This window comes from Felis catus, chromosome E2 (assembly GCF_018350175.1).
Source record: "Felis catus isolate Fca126 chromosome E2, F.catus_Fca126_mat1.0, whole genome shotgun sequence".
NCBI lineage: Eukaryota > Metazoa > Chordata > Mammalia > Carnivora > Felidae > Felis > Felis catus.
In genome coordinates this window covers 681,579-700,996 of record NC_058382.1, presented here as the reverse complement: position 1 = coordinate 700,996, position 19,418 = coordinate 681,579, and the positions used below count along the sequence as shown (strand labels likewise).

Sequence of the window (19,418 nt, the reverse complement as noted above, 5' to 3'; positions counted from 1 at the left end):
ACCATCAAAAATGCCAGATAGATCATTTCATTTATAAGTCTTCCCAATGTCTGTAAAGTACAAGTTCTCTTTCATTATAATTACAGTAGCATTTTCACACTAAAAAAAAAAAATGCCAGTAACTTATAGTCATGATTCAATTTTCCCACTTTTTCAAAAAGTTGTTTTTTATAATTGATATTTTTAAAATCATAAACAATATACTCACATTTTATGTTTATATTAGAATCTTCTCTTTTACTTCAAAAGTTTGTACTACATTCTTGTGTTATATTTGCCATATGTATGATGGTATAACTAGGTCATTTGTCTGGCATTAAGTTCCCATGTTCTCTAATGTATTTGCATCTCTTTAATGTCCTTGATGCAGGCTGGGTGGGCCCAAGGACCCAGAAGATATCCTACAGGAGCAGTCAAGAGACTCCTTGGCTTCCTGTAGAATAGAAATTAATCACTAGCCAGGATGAAATGAGAGCAGAGTTTATTAAAAACATAGAATGCAGATACAGAGCATCTGGGAGATTCAGAAGAGGAGAGGGAGTCTTGTTTTTTGTGGGGAATGAGGATTTTTTTGAGGACAGTGGTCTGGTGTATGTGTCCTCTCAGGCATCCAGGAATTGGTCAAAACAGCATCCAGGAAGTGATCAGAAATCACTTATGCCCTGGAGCCTGGGATCTCCGTGTCATGGTATCTGGAGTCAGTGGTCTTGGAAAACACATAATGACCCCACCCAGTCACTTCTTTGGAACTCAAAAGTAATCATGAACTTCTTGTCCTTGTCTGAGGAGGACATACATTATAAGTACTATAAGGCATGTGTAGGGTGGGGGTGCAAGTCCTAGCAAGAACAGAAGCAGGAAAAGGAGCAAAAAGCAGTCCTTTATGGGGTCCCTTCAGTTCCCCTGTCTCATCATCACATTGCTTCCAAATAATGTACAATTAGAACCACAGGCATAAATCAAACCCAGATTAACTTTGGCCACAGGCAGGGCTCCATAGGCAGGGCTGGGACTTCTGACTTTAATCACGAACAGATGCTCTGAAGTCTTGAGTGTCTGTGTTTTGCGATGTTAACTTTGCACGGTGAGTGCAACTGTTACTAAGTTTCTTCATCCACTATCAGGTTTGCTTACTGGACTGTTATCTATTGTGCCAGTCGTTGTTAGACGTTTTTTGGCAAAAGTAATTGCCTGATGATCTTGGTTAAATCCATTATTTCATGACCTGTCAAGGCATGTCTGTATTCTACCTAATTTTATCAGGACTTATACATTTATGACCTAGGAATCATCTATAAAGACATTTTCTTCATTTTCGACTTTTTTACCCTTAAGTGCAGTCTATATATCAAAGCGAGAAAAGTGCCTGATATCTTCTCTTTCTCTAGCCATTTTCATAATGTCCCTTGGACAGGGGCCCGCCATTGCCCAGTGCCCCTCGCCATGGATGTAAGACTTTTCTCCTGGAATCTGGTGAATTCCTAATCTCAGCCATGGACAGGGCAAACTACATTTCCCAGAAAGCCACGCGTCGACGACGGCGTCTCTGAGCCTGTGAAGGTAACAGGAGTTTCCTTTTGAGCACAAAGGGGCGTGGCGGTTATTTTGGTTCCTCCTGTTCCAGTTGCGTCTACGCAGGGTCGAGACGGAGATGGAACCGAGGAGTCGCTGGAGGAGGCGCTCCGCTCCGGGGCGGGATAGTGGCCTCCCTCCCGGGTGTTCAGTCCACCCACAGAGTCCGTTGGCGGCGGCCCGCCCAGGTACCCGGCTCAGGTAAACGCGCTGCCCTCGGGCCCTCCTCCCAGCCAGACTCTGAAGGCCCCAGCGCGGGGCGTCTGGTCGCGTCCCCTGTCCCCAACCCCATGGGTCCGGGCCAGGGAGGCGCTCGTCGGCGGGGACCCCATGTCTGAGCGCCGGCGTGACGGGCTGCGGGAGTGTGCCGCAGGTGAGGGGCCGGCTTGTGCATGACCCGAAAATCGCCTGGCGGGGGGTGTTGAATGCCTCTATGCCAGGTTCACGGTTTAGGTATATTTGTCCACCTGCTTCTTGTTGGTGATGGCTGGGCCTAGTAATCAGTCGTCCCATAAGTAGACAACAGCACCAGTAGTGCCAAGGGCCTAGTTTCTTCTCTGAGTTGGGGAAATTGGGAGGAGGATGGGCATAGGATAGACATATGGGAGAATGGACTACAGGTCTTCAAGAAAGTTGGTATTTGTGGTTTCAGTTTTCCCAATCATGACAGGTCAGTGTGACCTTCCAGGATGTGGCCGTGTACTTCTCCTGGGAAGAATTGCGTCTCCTTGCTAAGGCTCAGAGACGCCTGTACCATGATGTGATGCTGGAGAACGTGGCACTTGTGATCTCGCTTGGTAAGGTCCCTAAACATACCCCTTACCCTTTATCCATTGGCAAGTCAGCCCTTTTCACGTCAGGACCCTGGGCACTGCCTCCTTTCCTAGTTCCCTGAATAGGTGCTGTGGTTGGTAGGGCTGGGATATGAACACTGTCCTCTCCTTCCTTGAGTAGACCCAACACCTCTTCCTTCTAGTCTCACAGGGATGATCCAGAATCAGGAAACTTGCAGTCATCAATTCCATCTTGCTTGCCTCTCCATCACCAGGTGAATTTTCCAGATCCAAGCCACCCTAGGTTCTACTTCGTTCCTCTAGTTAACATTTCTTCATTCTTGTGCCAGAAATTGCCATCACTGACTTGGTAATTACTTATGTGGACCATGGGCTATCCTTGCAAGTTCTTTTTGTAATATTTAGTTTTGCTACTTGTGCTCTACCATGTACTGCATTATTTTTGGCCAGTGAGGGCTGCTTATCTGGCCCGACTTTACTTGAGTATTTGAATCATCTAGGTTCTGTGTAGTTGCTCATCAAGGAGGTGTGGGGGAAAGGTTCACAGGATGGAAAGGAATCTAACTGCTGCAAGATGAACTCGAACACAGCCTGGTCCAAAGAAACGGCACCTGGGGGAGGGGAAAGCATGGCATCAGGGCTGTGTACAAAGCATACCAGAGACCTGTTTGCTTGCTTTGGGCAGAAGCACCCATACTTCATTTTGGCCTGTCTTTACCCATTCTTCACACTTAGCCACCTTGTCAACTCTACTACTTGTCACTTCTGCTCTTACTCCTCACCTCTTGGGGATAATCCTCACCTGTCTGGACTCCACATCTCAACGCTTTTTCACCGTGGTCCATCTGCAGTCTTGTACAACATTGGCCTCTGTGTCATAAGCTATGCACATTCTCAGTCTTTGAACAATAGCAGCTCTGTTGCAGTTGGATTTTCACGGGCCTGGACACCACATTCCATGTAGCACTCATGTGTCACCAGCAGGCAAGTTCCTGCTGAAAGTTGTTTGTAGAGGAATAGGCTGTAGACATTGCCTGTTCTCTTTGTGTCACCCCGTGATTTTGTCCTTCACTTTGTAAGGCCTCCCGCATTCTGTCATCTTCAGTTGGCCAGTACTGCTAATCAGCCTCATCCTCAACCTGAACTCAACCACTTTCTCCTACTGTTAATCCTATGGACTCATTCTTGGGTTTGTCAGACATACATTTGTAATAATGCCATCTCCCTGCACAAGGTCAACATGTACTTCACCAGCGTTTCTCTGCTTTCAGGTGGTTGGCATGGAGCAGAGGATGAGGAAGGACCTTCTGAGCAGCATATTTCAGATCAAGGGGGTTCACAGATCAGGCCTGTCAAGGCAGGTCTGTCTCCTCAGAAGGCCAACCCTTGTGAGATATGTGGCTTGATCTTGAACGACATTTTTCACTTGGCTGAATACCAGGGAACACATCACAGGCAGAAATTACGCATATATGCGGCATGTGAGGAACTATTTTATTTCAGAGCAAACCTTTATCAGCACGAAAAGCAGATATTGGAGAGAAACTATTGAGAAGCAATGTAAGGAGAGCCTTATTTGTGAACAACTGCAAATTCTGTGTGTCAGGGAAGCCCTTCACCTTCAGGGAGGCTGGGAAGGACTTCCTGGATGACTCAGGATTTTATCAACAGGCCACACACACCAGGGAGAAGTCAAATAGTGGAATCAAGTGTGAGGATGCCTCTACAAAGGAAAATACTCATTACAACAGGGAAGACCACAAAAACTTTAAGCTGCAAATGCACATTTGTTTAGTGCCAGACAGCCGCCCTGGAGAAAGATGTTATATTTGCAATGAATGCGTGAAATCCTTTAACCAAATCTCCTACCTCATTAGACATCAGAGAGTTCACACTGGAGAAAGGTCTTATGAGTGTAGTGAATGTGGGAGATCTTTTAGCCAAAACTCTAATCTCATTCAACATCAGAGAATTCACACTGAAGTAAGACATTATTAGTGCTATGAATGCAGGAAATCTTTTCACCAAAGCTCTGCACTCCTTCAACATAGAAGAGTTCATACTGCCGAAAGGCCTTATGAATGTAGTGAATGTGGGAAATCCTTTAGATATATGTCCAGCCTCATTACACATCAGAGAGTTCACACTGGAGAAAGGCCTTATGAGTGCAGTGAAAGTGGGAAGTCCTTTAAGAAAAGCTCTTCACTCCTTCAACATTAGAGAGTTCACAGTGGAGAGAGGCCTTATGAATGCAGCAAATGTGGGAAATCATTTTGCCAAAACATTGTGCTCCATCAACACCAGAGGGTTCACACTACAGAAAAACCTTATTGGTGCAATGAATATGAGAAATCATTTAGACATATATCCAGCCTCATTACACATCAGAAAGTTGACTGGAGAAAGGCCCTATGAGTGCAGTGAGTGTGGGAAATCTTTTGAGAAAAGCTCTTTTTCCTTTACCATCTGCGAGTTCACACTGGGAAAAGGCCTTATGAATGCAGCGAATGTGGGAAATCATTTCATCAAAATTTTGTGCTCCTTCAACATCAGAGGATTCACACTGGAGAAAAGCCTTATCAGTGCAGTGAATGTGAGAAATCCTTTAGTCAAAGCTCTACCCTCACCACACATCAGAAAATTCACACTGGAAAATAACCTTATAGGTTGAGGAATGTGTGCAATTCTATACCTACGGTTTCGAGCTCCTAAAATACCAAAATGCATACACTGGAGAAAGACTTTATGAGTGCATTGTATGTGGGAAATCCCCTACTAAAAACGCCAGCCTTGGGGCACCTGGGTGGCTCAGTTGGTTAAGCATCTGACTTTGGCTCCTCATGATCTCCCAGTTTGTGGGTTTGAGCCCTGCATTGGGCTCTGTGCTGACAGCTCAGAGCCTGGAGCTGCTTTGGATTCTGTGTCTCCCTCGCTCTCTGCCCCTCCCCCACTTGTGCTCTGTCTCTCTCTCTCTCTCTCTTTCAAAAATAAACATTAAAAATAAATAAATAAAATACATAAAAAAATTCCAGCCTCATGAAACATAGGGGGGGTTCACACCACATCAAGGTCTTACAAATGCAATGAATGTGAGAAAGCCAGAAGCCCAAGGCCTTTACTCTCTGCATACCACAAATTTCACATGGGTGAAAACACCTTTAATGTGCAAGCAAGTACAATTTTTTGTTCCATATATCAAAACTTGGGGCGATCCCTAATGACGGTGCCGCCTGAATTGAACCTCATCCAAACACAAAAATCCCAGGTATGTTGGAGCTGCATTGCACTTTTTAACCTGCCCATGGCCTTTCCAGATTTATGCCACTGGTGGTTTCTGTGGAAAAAGCCATTTCACCTCTACTACCTGGCAGGTGCCTATAGTATGCATCTTTCACCCAATCCAGTGTGTTCAGGGAAGGGAACCTTGGTGTTTCCATTCCCAGCAGAGATTACTGAGAAGTCTCAGCACTCACTCTTTTTTTCTCTCTTTGATAAGCTGTGCCTTGTACCTGACCCATTTTTGGCCCAGTGGACTCTGTTCTTAACTTGACAACATAGACTGACTGCCTTTTCTGGGGATATTATTGGTTTCATGTGACTTCTGTGATGGAGGTTCCCAGCCATCAAGTCACTGATACAGGAGTAACTTGCCTCCCAATGCTCTGGTTTGTATGATAATAGAGCCTTTATTGGTTAAGCTACCTTTAATCTTGGAGTTCTGTTCACTCTATGGGATGATTTGAAAAACAGCTGGGTTTTACAAACACAAAGAATAACCTGTTGTTGGGATCCCAAGCTTCGTGTGCCTCAGAGGTGACAGTATGATGGCAGAGAGTTGTTCTCCAGGTTTGCCCTTGTTTGCACTGCTGCCCAAGGCCTCCGATGAAAACCTTCAAGATCTCTGGGCCTAGTTTGTAGACTGAATGCCATAATATTTTCTGGGTTCAGAGGTACCTGAGGAGGGGGCAGTTCTCACGACTCCTGTGGTGCTTCTGAGAGCACCATGAAATTATTCATGGGGAATGTTGCCTTGGGCTCAGCATTGGTGAGGAAAACCTCCCAGGTCCTGCAGTGGACTCATGGGCCAAATTTTGATGTTCAAAATTCTGTAGGGTAGCATCATTGTAAGACTAGAAGGGTAACTGTAATTGTCACAGAAACACTAGATTAAGGACGCCTAGCTGGCTCAGTCACAAGAGTGTGTGACTCTTGGTCTCCAGGTTGTGAGTTTCAGCCCCACGATGGGTGTGGAGATTACTAAAACAAAAGAAAAAACATAAAAGAAACTTAAAACACACACACACACATTAATAGTAAGAGGAGGATACTAACAAAGTGCTTAGAATATGCCTTTATTTAAAGGGGTTTCCACAATGTTCCAATCACTATAGCTGTGAAGTATTGGTAGATACAGAACTTCTCTGATCTGAACTGTGAATCTTCTATAGCATAAGGCATGGTGGGATAAAATAAAAGTTTTGTGGATTCTTGTAGCCTCTCTGGGATGTCCTCCAGGCCATTTCCGTGCAGAGAAAAATATGAGTACAGAGAGAAGGGACAGCTCTTCTTCAAGTTATGGGAACCTTAGGACCCAACCAGGATTCCTACTGAATCTGGTGCTAAGTCTTCATTATTCACTTAATTTTTGGCCACTGAGGCAAGAAGCCCTTCCCAGGGCATGAGGAGAGAGATGATGAAGTCAATGTAAGGGATTCTTAAAATAGGACATTCAAATTTCTTTAGAATTATATTTTTAAAATGTTAATGAGACATAAATGATAAAATATATTTTCAAAATGCAATTTGATAAATTTTGACATTTATATATAAATAAATGAAACCATCATGTTTGTAATTCACCTATCCCTCACCCCCACACTTATCTTTAAAATGATGTCACTGTGCTCTGTAGTCAAATATTGATTTACCTTTCATTACAATATATTCATCTGCATTGTCTGGAACTTTATGATTAAAGTCATTAAGTGTTTGTTCTGTGGATTTGCCACTATTAGTTTACGCATTCATCTGTATGAATACGAGTTGTCTTCAGTTTTTGACTGTTGCAGGTAAAACTACAGAGGTTTGAATACAAATTTTCATATGGATAGGTTTCATTTTTCTTTTGTTAATACTTTGGAGTACATGTCTGAGTTACAGGGTTAGTGGATATATAACTTTTTAACGAACTCCATACTGTGATCTAAAATAGTTGTTTCCTTTTGTATTCCTAACAGGAGTGTTTGGAACTTCTAATTCTTCCATATCCTTGGCAGTAGTGGGTATGGTTAATCTTTTTAAAATCTTTAACCCTTTTAATAATTGTGTAGCACTGTCCTACTGTGGTTTTAAACTGTATTTCTCAGATATTTTATGATGTTGAGCATTTTTTCATTTGTTGATTTGCCAGCTGTACGTCCCTTTTGGCAAAATGTCTTTTTTATATTTTCGCCAAGTTTTTAAGATATATATAAAAGAATGAAACAACAAATACTTATTCAGAACTTTATTCACTCTTTAGTGATGTGACATTTTTGCAATAAAAAAGAATTGCTTTTAAATACCAGAAGAATATTTCCTAAATCATCTTCTGCTATACACAATACAGTGGCCACACACAGCATATACTTTAGAGTTTAATATGCATTAACATGTTCTCCATCACATAAGTCTAAATATCTAACAATAAAATAAATAAAGCCATCACTTGTAGTGTTTGCAGTTTTCCCAGTGTAAATATTCCCACCGTGGCCAAGTGAAAACCGCCAGTGTGATATCACTGTAGCTGGAGTTCCAAGGTGCCAGGAGTATGCTAATCTATCTTTTTTTCCACCATAGCAATCCAGTGGCCACAAATAACCTCAAGAGCACAGAAAGTAAATGCAGTAGAGTGACTAGAAAGGTACAAGTTTTTATATATTTTTAAGCAGTTTCGTTTTGGTACAATTGCATAAAATAAGCTGCACATATTTCAAATGTATGTGTTCATGTACTTGGTTACAACTTAAACCAAAAGCTTCCTATTACCACCCCTCATTTCCCCGTTTTTATTTTAAAGAAGTGGCTCCCAGATATTTGAGAAAGACATTTCTGTTCATAAAGGTGGAATAAAAGGGAGAGACCTATCTTTCAAAGGGATATACCTTAAAGAGATGCAGAATTAACAAGTTTTCTAAGGTAAATGAGGAAAGGGAGGGGAGTAGAAACACCCCATTGTCTTTCTTTCTTTCTTTTTAATGTTTATTTTTGAGAGCGAGCAAGAGAGAGACAGAGCACGAGTTAGGGAGGAGCAGAGAGAGAGAGAGGAAGACACAGAATCTGAAGTAAGCAGGCTCCAGGCTCTGACCTGTCAGCACAGAGCCCGATGTGGGGTTCAAACTCATCAACTGTGAAATCATGACCTGAGCTGAAGTCAGATGCTTAACTGACTAAGTCCATCAGGTGCCCCAAACACCTCATTTTCAAAAGAGAATTAAGCCTCTTATTTTTAATTTATATTTGTCTTTACATGACATACCTGTGATGAAGGAGCATGAAGCAAGCTGAGGGCAAAGTACAAGTTAGCACACACCCCCTCCCCAGGTGGGACATGAATGATATTCCTTGGACACTCCCAGCTGCCCCAAAACAGGAAAGGACAAAACAAACAAACCAAACAAACAAACAAACAAACAAAAACATGGATAAACTGATAAGAGTCTCCACCATTTTACCAGAAAAAGGCAATCCCATGTAGCCTAAAGTCCAGGAACTTCCTACTGTCTTAATGTTAATGCCTTGCTAGAGAGAAAAACAACCCTAGCTTGACAAGAGCTAGGCTTCCAATAAGTCTTCAGCATGTGAAAGTCTCTTTGGAAACTCCCTCTTGACTTTATCTACCCTCTGGACTTTATCTCCCCTGACTCCATAAAACACTCACCCCCACAACCCCAGTACAGCTCTTCCTGCCCACGGGTCCTGTCCTTGTGCTTTAATAAAATTACCTTTTTGTACAAAAGACATCTTCAAGAATTCTTTCTTGGTCGTCAGCTCCAGACCTCATGAACCCCCCATCACTCTAAAACTTCATCACCTGGAAACACAAAAAGCGTAACTGTGTTTTCCTAGCACATAGTTCCACAGCCTGGAATCAAACATTTCAGATATCAAATGTGACCAGTATGTGGTGATGATACCAAAGCACAGCCTGGAGACCAAAGTGGACTGGGCACCCTGTGTGACAGATGTAGGCTTTAGGAGAGCCTAGATCCAGGTCTAGCCTGGGTCAACAGAAACAGATCAGAAAGAACTTTAATACAGGAAAAGAATTGTTTTACTTGAGCCACATTAGTATAGCTGCCTAGGAAACATGATCTTCATGGGGAAAAAAGTGCTCCAGAGAATGAACAGTTTTTATAGGATTATATACTTTTTACATAAAGAGCCTCAAATCTCAGTGTATCAGAGGTACGTTCTTGTAAGAGTTTAAAAAGATCATAGATTAACATGTAGGCAGGAATAACAAGTTTCAATGTCCAGGAATGCAAGGAGTAGGAGCACTGATCAATACTGTAAGGGTGGGGGAAAAAAATTGTAAGGGTGTACATTTAAGGCTATTCGTTTACAAAGCAGACATACAATTTATGCTTGATGGGCCATGAGTCAGGCTTTTAGTTCAAACAAACTTTAAGTATAATTGTGCTGACTTAGAAAGAAATCTAAAATGGCTTCCCTTAGGGGCGCCTGGGTGGCTCAGTCAGTTAAGCTTCTGACTTCAGCTCAGGTCATGATCTCTGACTCTTGAGTTCGAGCCCCGCATCAGGCTCTGTGCTGACAGCTCAGAGCCTGGAGCCTGCTTCGAATTCTCTGTCTCCATCTGTCTCTACCCCTTCCCTGCTCGTCCTTTCTCTCTCCCTCCCTCTCTCCCTCCCTCCCTCTCTCTCTCAAAAATAAACATTGAAAAAATTAAAAAATAAATAAAACAAAATGGCTTCCCTTATATATCGGGCTTTTAGAATTTTTCTCTCATCATTTCTCCCTTTTGATCATATTCTTTCAACAGAAAGCATTGCTGATTATTTTGTCCCTCAATGCCAAGGTGACTACTCATTTGCCCTAGATCCAACATGTGCCTCCTTTCTAGGCCAATTTAGGTTGCTTAGGAGTCTACATGGAGGTGTCAACAGTGCAGCCTTCAATAGGGTATATTATTACCATTTGTTCAGTGAGGATCCAATTGTTGTGCAAACACTCTGTGTGTGCTTTGTGGTTTTTCTCTTTACATTTTTAATAATATTTATAGCATAAATACAGAAATCATAATAAAAATCCAATCAATAATATTTGAAGCAACCAATGGGGAGTAGGTACAGAATTAGAAGGGCAAGCGAAGAAGCCAAAAAATCTATTACAGATATTTTGATAATCTTGAATTAATTTAAATATGTTTGCCCCCTTTATCCACAGTTATTTGTGCTTTGTGATATGTTTGAGCTTTAAGATAAAATACATGCCTTACAAAACTACATAGGCCTTTACCCCCTCTTCTCTAGCTCTGGGAACCAGAAATGTCTTTCTCAAGAACCCAGGAGCTGTCCCTTCAAAATGCAAAAGCATCAAGGGAGACAGCTCCTCTATTAGTTCCTGATAGTCCCCTGCCCCGGAGGGTGGGAGCCTCCTCTTCGTGGACACCTTGCTCCAAACCACAAAACTACCTCCCGTTATTAGGATGAGGTTTGTCTTTCCTCAATTCCTTTTCCAATAAGCTAACACAGATAGTCACCTCAATGACCAAGTTAGAACAAACTCTATGACAAATACTGCTGTCAAGCTGTCTTACTTGAGGACTAGTTACTGTGTATCTGAAATATATGTACCTACTGGGTTGTATCTGTTGGCTCTAGAAGGAAGTGAGATTTTTTTCCCCTGTCTTTGCAGTTTCATGGTGAATGATGGCAATTCATGGCACATTGTGCCATTGACTAACAGTGTTTTCTGTCTCTAATGTCTCTGTGGAGAGGATCTGTGGGTGGAAGAAGATTGTTTTGTGTCCCCAACAGTTACCATCACACAAGTCTGCAGCAACAAACCTCATCGTCTGTCTCATCACTATTTAGTGTACACATCATGGGTGAGGGGGATCAGCGGGACAGCGTCAGAGACTCCATAAGCCACACCTAGAACATACCAAATTTTAATGAAAATGCCCCAGCAACATCAACAAATAAGAATTTAAAAAGGTAAGCAGACCCTGAATGTTAAAAGACTTCTGAGACACAGCTACTGAAAACTGGAAGGATGTATTTTGGATTCTGATTGCAATTAATCTGACTTACAAACAAACACATTTTGGGGCACCTGGGTGGCTCAGTCAGGTAAGCATCTGATTTTGGCTCAGGTCATTATCTTGTGATTCATGAATTCAAGCCCCATATCAGGCTGTGTGCTGACCGCTCAGAGCCTGGAGCCGGCTTCGGATTCTGTGTCTCCCTCTCTCTCTGCCCCTTCCCACTCATGCTTTGTCTCTCTCTCTCTCTCTCTCTCTCTCTCTCAAAAATAAAAACATTAAAAATTAAAAAAGAACACATTTTGAGACGACTGAACATTGATAAAACATATTTTTGTGGTAACTACTGGCTTATAAAGGAGACCTTACATTTTAAAAATGCATTCTGAAGAGAGTATGCATTAAATGATAACAATGTCTGGAAAAATATGTAAACTAACCCACTTGTATACACAGGGATAGACAAAGCAAAAACAGCCATGAAATGATAAATAATGGTGGAAAATTGGAGAAGGGTTCACCTGGCTTCTAATATTGTCATTTCCTTCATGAGTGTGTGCACACTTACATATTTTTTTAATGTAAGCTCTATGCCCAATGTGAGGCTCACAACCCTGAGATGAAGAGTCACATGCTCTAACAACTGAATCAGCCAGGAGCTCCTTGTAAATATTTGAAAATAACCATAACCAAAGATAGACGGTGTCGCTGTATCAGTAATTTTATGTGTTGACAAGGATGAATTTTATTTTATTTTATTTTTTATGTTTATATTTGAGAGAGGATAGAGCGCAAGCAGGGGAGGGGTAGAGAGAGACAGAGAGAGAATCTGAAGCAGTCTCCTTGCTCTGAGCTGTCAGCACAGAGCCACGCAGGTCTGGAACTCACAGATTGAGAGATCACGACCTGAGCCGAACCGACTGAGCCACCCAGGCCCCGCGAGAAGGATGAATTTTAAAAGGAAGGAGGATATTTTTGGTTTCAGGGTGTAAGCATGAATCAAAACATCAAAATGTACATGTTAAGTATGTGTAGTTTGGGTACCTGGGTGGCTCAATCGGTTGGTGTCTGACTCGTGATTTCAGCTCAGGTCATGATCCCAGGGTTGTGGGATCAAGCCCTGCATGCAGATCTGCGCTCTGTGTGGAGCCTGCTTGGGATTCTTTCTCTTTCTCTCTCTCTCCCTCTGCCCTACTCCCCCGTTCTCATTCTCTTTCTCTCTCTAAAACAAAAACAAAACAAAAAAAGTTATGCACAGTTTAAGTCAATACACCTCCACTGTTTTAAAAATCAAATATAAAAACTACTGATTTCCTAGTGATTATACTACATTTTATTATTTTTATGTTCTTGGGTTAATTGCAGCATTCTATCAGTATGGTAGAAATAGAATACAACAGTAGGCTACTGGCAATTCTTCCCAGTTCCACTTTCCCAACTGCCTTTTCCACTGATGTTTTTAAATTGGTCATGCTGGCAGTATTTACACCAGGAAAATTGACAAAATGAACACTACAAATCATGGCTTGATTTATTGTACTGTTGAATATCTACACCTAAAAATGTGATGGAGAATATATTAATAATGAGATAAAACTTAAAAGTATATGCTATATGTGGTCACTGCACTGTGTACAGCACAACATTTTGAAAATATTCTCCTGGTATTCAAAGACAGTATGGCTGACAGCAAACAAGTCACATCAATGAAAAATGAATGAGGTTCTTAACATAAGTGTTTGTTGTTTCACTCTTATCTGTTAACAAAAAGAGAAATGGCCAAAATTCACTTTTAAAAATAAGCAAAATTTGGGGTGGCTGGCTGGCTCAGTCAGTAGAGCATGCGACTCTTGATCTCAGGGTTGTGGGTTCAAGCCCCACATTGGGGGAAGAGATTACTTAAAACAAAATAAAATTTAAAAAATAAAAAATAAGCAAAAGAAATGAATAGATATTTTACCAAGGAAGACATACAGGTTGCAAATAAATGGGAAAAAAATGCTCAACATTATGGAACATCAGAGAAATGCAACTAAAACCACAGTGAGATACTGCTACACATTTATTTAAATGGGTGAAAATTTCAAAAGACTAACCATCCCCACTATTGGCAACGATATGGAGAAAAACTCTCATACAGTGCTGATAGGAATATAAAACAGAACAACAATTTTATTTAAAAGTTTATTTACTTATTTTGAGCCAAAGAAGAGTGTGAGCAGGACTAGGGACCGAGAGGGAGTGAGAGAGAGAATACAAAGCAGCCTCCGTGGTGTCAGCCTGGAGCCCAACACAGGGCTCAGTCTCACAAATCATAAGATCATGACCCAAACCAAAACCAAAGGTCAGACGCTTAACTGACTGAGCCACCCAGGTGCCCTAAGAATAACCATTTTAGATCACAGTTTGATGCTTCCTAAAAAGTTACATATTTTCCAGCATTGGAACCCAAGATATTATCACAGCTAAATGAAACATGCATATGAAGAATTGTATTAAAATCTGTGTAGCAGTATTATTTGCAGTAGTCAAAAACTAGAAACAAATATTCATAAGCAAATTAACAAAATAATGGCATATCCACAGAACATATTTTTTCAACAACATAAAAAGCATGAACTACTCATACAAGCATCATTAATGAACCTCAAAATGAATACACTGCAACGAGGGTTCCCAGGGGGAAAAGAGTAAACACTTTATGACTTCAGTCATATAAAATTTTAGAAAAAAAATAAACTTCTCTATTATAAAGGAAACTAAATCAACAGCTGACTGGACAGCAGAGGAAAGAAGATTATAAAAGGTAAGGAGGTAATTATGGGGTGATGAATAGGTTCATTATCATGATTGTGATAAAGGCTTCAGGAGTTGAAACGAATATCAAATCTTACTAAGTTTTACAATTTAAATATTGTAGTTTATTGCACATCATTTGTACCTTCTCAAAGCTTTAAAATACGATTCAAAATAAAAATCTGTAATTTCTTCCGTTTTTGGAGAATCAAGCTTGGCAACACTATACTGACTCCACCATTGGACTCTGCACGCCCTGGGAGGGACGACTTGCCTCAGTGGTGACAAATACTGGTGAGCAGTGAAGGTCATTTCCACCTGATTCAATAGGAATGCAGGCTGGTCACAAAGGCCACAGAGCTAACCTACAAGATCTCCCTCCTCCTCGTGCTCATCATCTACCTGTACAGCAGTGGGCTTGAGGTGAAAAGCCCAGATAGGCTACGGGAAACAACAAAACCTTTAGATTATTTTCTCTGACAAGCTGTCAGACACCCAAGATCCACAGTTCGGGAGGTCCTGAGAATTTGTGCACCTGCTCATCCTTCACAGCCACAGAGACTAAATACTGTGCACACCCTTTAAAAGAGGTACATTTCAACCAATTTGTTGCAGTCTCCTTCCTCCGCTTCATAGAAATCCAGTGTTTGTGTAACATGTATGATTGCCCCTATAATCTTACAACCAGTGACACTGGCCCGAGGAATTCAGGACATCGGGGCCTGTGGTTCCACTGTGGACTTGGGAACAGGCTCCCCTCGCCAGTACTAAGCAAGATGCAATACCTCGTGAGCAAGAGAAGAACTTCATGTGGCTCTGAAAACACTAAAGGTTGGCCTAACAACTGTTCCCTCCATAGGCTGACCTCTAACCCAGAGTATGCTGGACAAATTCAAACAGCATCCAATAATAAGTCAGACTTCCCGTGGCTCCCATTAGCAATGGTAGTGTCAAATCAGTCTATGATGGTCCAGCTACATACCTTGCCTCAGATTTAGCCACTCAGAACCACGTGTGGGTCTCAGACACTCAAGGTCCTACACTGCTTTTGCCGCACTTGCTGTGCCCTCAGTAATTACAACTTTCCTCTGTCCATCCAGTCCTCATTCCAAGCCAGCCCCCCTGACTACCCACCTCAGGCCTAGTGATTCTCACAGATGACCAGATTTGCCCCTCACCATACACCAGGCTGAAGGAAAACATCCCAGGTTCCATCAAAGTCAAAACAAAATCTTGGTGAGTCCATAAAGTGGAGAATAAGCACCTATTCCAGCCTGAGTGTTATTTGCCTCAGTTACCCCTTGCCTCCGCATCCATCTCATGTCCACTCTTCCCTTGGAAGCCTTGACCATCTGCCAGACTATCCTGTCTGATGCCTTCACGGTCACTTGTCTCCCTTATCTGTGGATATGAAACCCAACACCATCACCCCGGTACGCAAGCAAAAGACCCAGTCCTTGGGCCCCCACCCTTCCCTTCTTCACCTCCTAATAGCATTGCCACCATAACCTGAAGTTGACTTTCTTAAATGTGACCACAGCACACTCACCTTGGTCTTCACAATATCTCGTACATTTTAGATGTATCCAATCTGAATTCCTCCCCAGATTTCTCAACCTGTGTGTCCAGCTGCCCATTTTAGGGCTCCATTTCATGGTCTCTGATATAGCTTAGACTCTTAACAAGGTCAACACAGACCTCCTTATACCCCTGGTAAATATTACACCAGTTACCAAGTAGCTCGTCTCAAATGATACAACTTTCATCCCAACTGCTGTTAAGACCCTTGTGTACCCTGGGGTCATCATCGATTACTCTGTTTCATTCCCTTGCCCTCCACATTAGAAAATCTACTTACCCTTTATTTTTTTTTTAATTTTTTTTCAATGTTTATTTATTTTTGGGACAGAGAGAGACAGAGCATGAACGGGGGAGGGGCAGAGAGAGAGGGAGACACAGAATCGGAAACAGGCTCCAGGCTCTGAGCCATCAGCCCAGAGCCTGACGTGGGGCTCGAACTCCCGGTCCGCGAGATCGTGACCTGGCTGAAGTTGGACGCTTAACCGACTGCGCCACCCAGGCGCCCCTACTTGCCCTTTAAAGTAGGCAACCAGTGGGGTGCCTGGGTGGTTCAGTCGGTTGAGTGTCCAACTTTGGCTCATGTCATGATCTTGAGGTTCGTGTGTTTGAGTCCCGTATTGGGCTCTGTGCTGACAGCTCAGAGCCTGGGGTCTGCTTCGGATTCTGTGTCTCCCCCTCTCTCTACCTTCCCCCTGAAAAATAAATAAGCATTTTAAAACCTTTTTTTTAATTTTAAATAAGGAGCCAGAGGGATGCCTGGGTGGCTCAGTCAATTGAGTGTCTGACTTTGGCTCAGGTCATGGTCTCACAATTTTTGAGATAGAACCCCACGTCAGGCTCTCTACTGTCAGCTCAGAGCCTGCTTCAGATCCTGTGTCCCCCCCCATACCCCTCCCCTGCTTACACTCTCTCTCTCTCTTAAAAATAAATAAACAGTAAAAAAAAAAAAAAAATAGGCAGCCAGATTCCAACCACAACTCCTAAGTCACAACTCTGTCATTAACTTGCACCTGGACAATGGTAGTAGCCTTAACCCTGATCTTCCTTCCTCCTCTGTCAAGTCCACAGACTGTTCTCTGCTCTGCACCCAGATGGAGTCTGTTATAAGATCTTCATATCACTTCCTCATTCTGATCAGTTTTACCTCTAAGCATATACACATCCTGGTAGAGCTCCTAGGTTAACTTTCCACACTGGTTTACATTAGTCCCCAGTCATGGGAATACCACTATGTACAGCCTGCAACGGACTTAGAACCCTGGGCTGGGGCCTTCTCCAGTGTCCCCAGACTCGAGGACTGGAGGAATAGAGTCCCAGAAAATACCGGGGTGGGGAGCTAGCAATATCGAAGGCCTGGGACAGCCTCCACTGATCTCTGTGAATTCCGTAAGAGCTGCTTCAGTCTTGGGAACATGTGTGAAGAGGCAAGACTTTGAGAAATGGGTCCATGGCAGGGTTCGAGGGGTTCCTGCCTCTCTGCTCCCTTCCCTAACCCCAGAGCCAGCTGATTTTAGGCTCACTGTCTCACTTCTCACTCGATGCTCAATATTGCCTCTCACCAGCAGTGACTGATATGGGGAACAAAGGCAAAAGAAAAAAATTAAATTTCCTTAGAACTCAGAGCCCACTGACAAGTCCCTGAGAGAGGCAGTGAAACCTTCCTCTACAAACTCAACTGCCTTGATGTTACTACTTTACTAGAGGTAAAAAGCAATCTTAGCGTAACATCATCCTGGACGTCCATGATCCTGTAAGTCTCCTTTAACATAAAAAATTCCTTTGCAAACTTCCTTTGTCTGTACCTTCCCAAGATACATGTTAGCAATCATTTTCCAAGCATGAGGTCCTCTGATATATCCGTGAAGGGCCTAATGACTAAGGTGTTTGTTTGTTTTTCAAGTTTACTTATTTCTGAGAGAGAGAGAGAGGGAGACAGAATCTGAAGCAGGCTCTGAGCTGTCAGTGCAAAGCCCAACACGGAGCTAGAACGCAAGAGCCATGACATCACGACCTGAGCTGAAGTTCGACTCTCAAACGACTGGGCCCCCCAGGCGCCCCTCATGACTCCGGTTTTATGAGGCAGCAATAAATGGTCCTGGAAACCTGGCTTCCAAATTCCTTACAGACTTCCGCTCTCCCTGACGCCCTCCCAACTTGAAAGTATATCATCAGTCACCCACCACAACCCAAGTGCAGCTCTTTCTGCCCACAGGTACTGTCGCTGTACTTTAGTAAAGCCACCTATTTGCACCAAAGCCTTCTCAGGAATTTTCCTGAACATTGGCTCTGAACCCACCCCAACATTTCCACATGCGTGAACTCAAGGAACTCCGCACCCTCCTCCAATCTGCTCTTCCTTTGAACTTCTTGGGGGAGTTAAAAAAAATTTTTTTTTAATATTTATTTTTGAGAGACAGAACGAGACTCAGCAGGAGCGGGGTAGGGGCAGAGAGGCGGGGGAGGGGGCGGAGACACAGAATCCGAAGCAGGTTCCAGGCTCCGAGCTGTCAGCCCAGAGCTGTCAGCCCAGAGCCGGACGCGGGGCTCGAACTCACAGACCGCGAGATCGTGACCTGAGCCAAAGTCGGGCGCTTAATCGACTGAGCCACCCAGGCGCCCCAACCTTTGGGAGATTTTTAAATCCCAAACGGAGATTGTGTCCCTCCTTTGGCCAGAATTCTCCTTGGCGTCTAGAGTCCTCACATGAAGGGACAACCCGCCAGTGCCCCTGTGACCCCGCCGCACACCCTGTGTCCCCCGAGGGCAGAAGGCGAACCCCACATCCCCGATTCGACCCCCTTGAACGCCCCCTGCAGCCCTGCACCAGCCGGCCCCGCCCGCCCCAGCAGCCGGCTCCCGCACCCCGTCACGCCGGCGCTCAGATACGGGGTCCCCACCCGCGAGCGCCTCCCGGGCCGGGACACCGAACCTGGGCCGCAGGGACCTGGGCCGCAGGGACGCGAGCAGGTGCCCGGCGCTGCTCGCCTGGAGGGTAGGGGCGGGGGGGGGGGCGGGGCGGAGAGGGTGCGGGGGTCGCGCGTTTACCTCAGCCGGGTCCCTGCGCGCGGCCGCCGCCATCGGACTCTGTGGGCGGGGCGGACATCCGGGCGGACGGTCCCCGTCCGGGGCGGCGGCGTCGCTGAGCCACGGACCCCTGTCTGCGCGGCGGAGACAGCGCTTCCTCCTCCCGTCCCTTCTGGGTCCCGTCACCTCGGTCCCCGGCCGGCTCTGAGGGCCCTCAGCAGGAAGGCCCATTCCCAGAGCAGCCAAACGACCGCCAAGCGGAGAACGCGGAAGTCCTCGCGCCTCACAGGAAACGCCTATTTTTCTGGGACTTCGTTAGTTACCTACACTGCAGCTCTGCGCCGAGCTTTCAGGGTGTTCTAGTGCCCTGGATCCACAGGCAGGGG

General features: G+C 44.0%; 1 protein-coding gene and 2 long non-coding RNA genes across 3 annotated transcripts; 2 read left to right on the top strand and 1 right to left on the bottom strand.

Annotated features, from left to right (window-relative positions):
- The first annotated feature begins 1,068 nt into the window (after nt 1-1,068).
- On the top strand, nt 1,069-5,273 carry LOC102902115 (zinc finger protein 211). The gene is given in 7 exon segments (XM_045046895.1): nt 1,069-1,084; nt 1,736-1,773; nt 2,243-2,369; nt 3,638-3,898; nt 3,901-4,759; nt 4,761-4,816; nt 4,819-5,273. Coding segments are annotated over 7 exon segments (1,563 nt in total). The 3' UTR covers nt 5,025-5,273.
- A 15-nt stretch (nt 5,274-5,288) lies between these two features.
- Nucleotides 5,289-16,384, top strand: LOC123382202. The gene is made up of 3 exons (XR_006590232.1): nt 5,289-8,268; nt 11,405-11,584; nt 14,634-16,384. It is a non-coding gene; the product is annotated as an uncharacterized LOC123382202 (long non-coding RNA).
- On the bottom strand, nt 8,766-12,736 carry LOC123382203. Its single transcript, XR_006590233.1, has 3 exons — nt 12,676-12,736; nt 11,435-11,521; nt 8,766-9,438 (listed from the first exon to the last, which is right to left on the bottom strand). It is a non-coding gene; the product is annotated as an uncharacterized LOC123382203 (long non-coding RNA).
- Nucleotides 16,385-19,418: the final 3,034 nt, after the last annotated feature.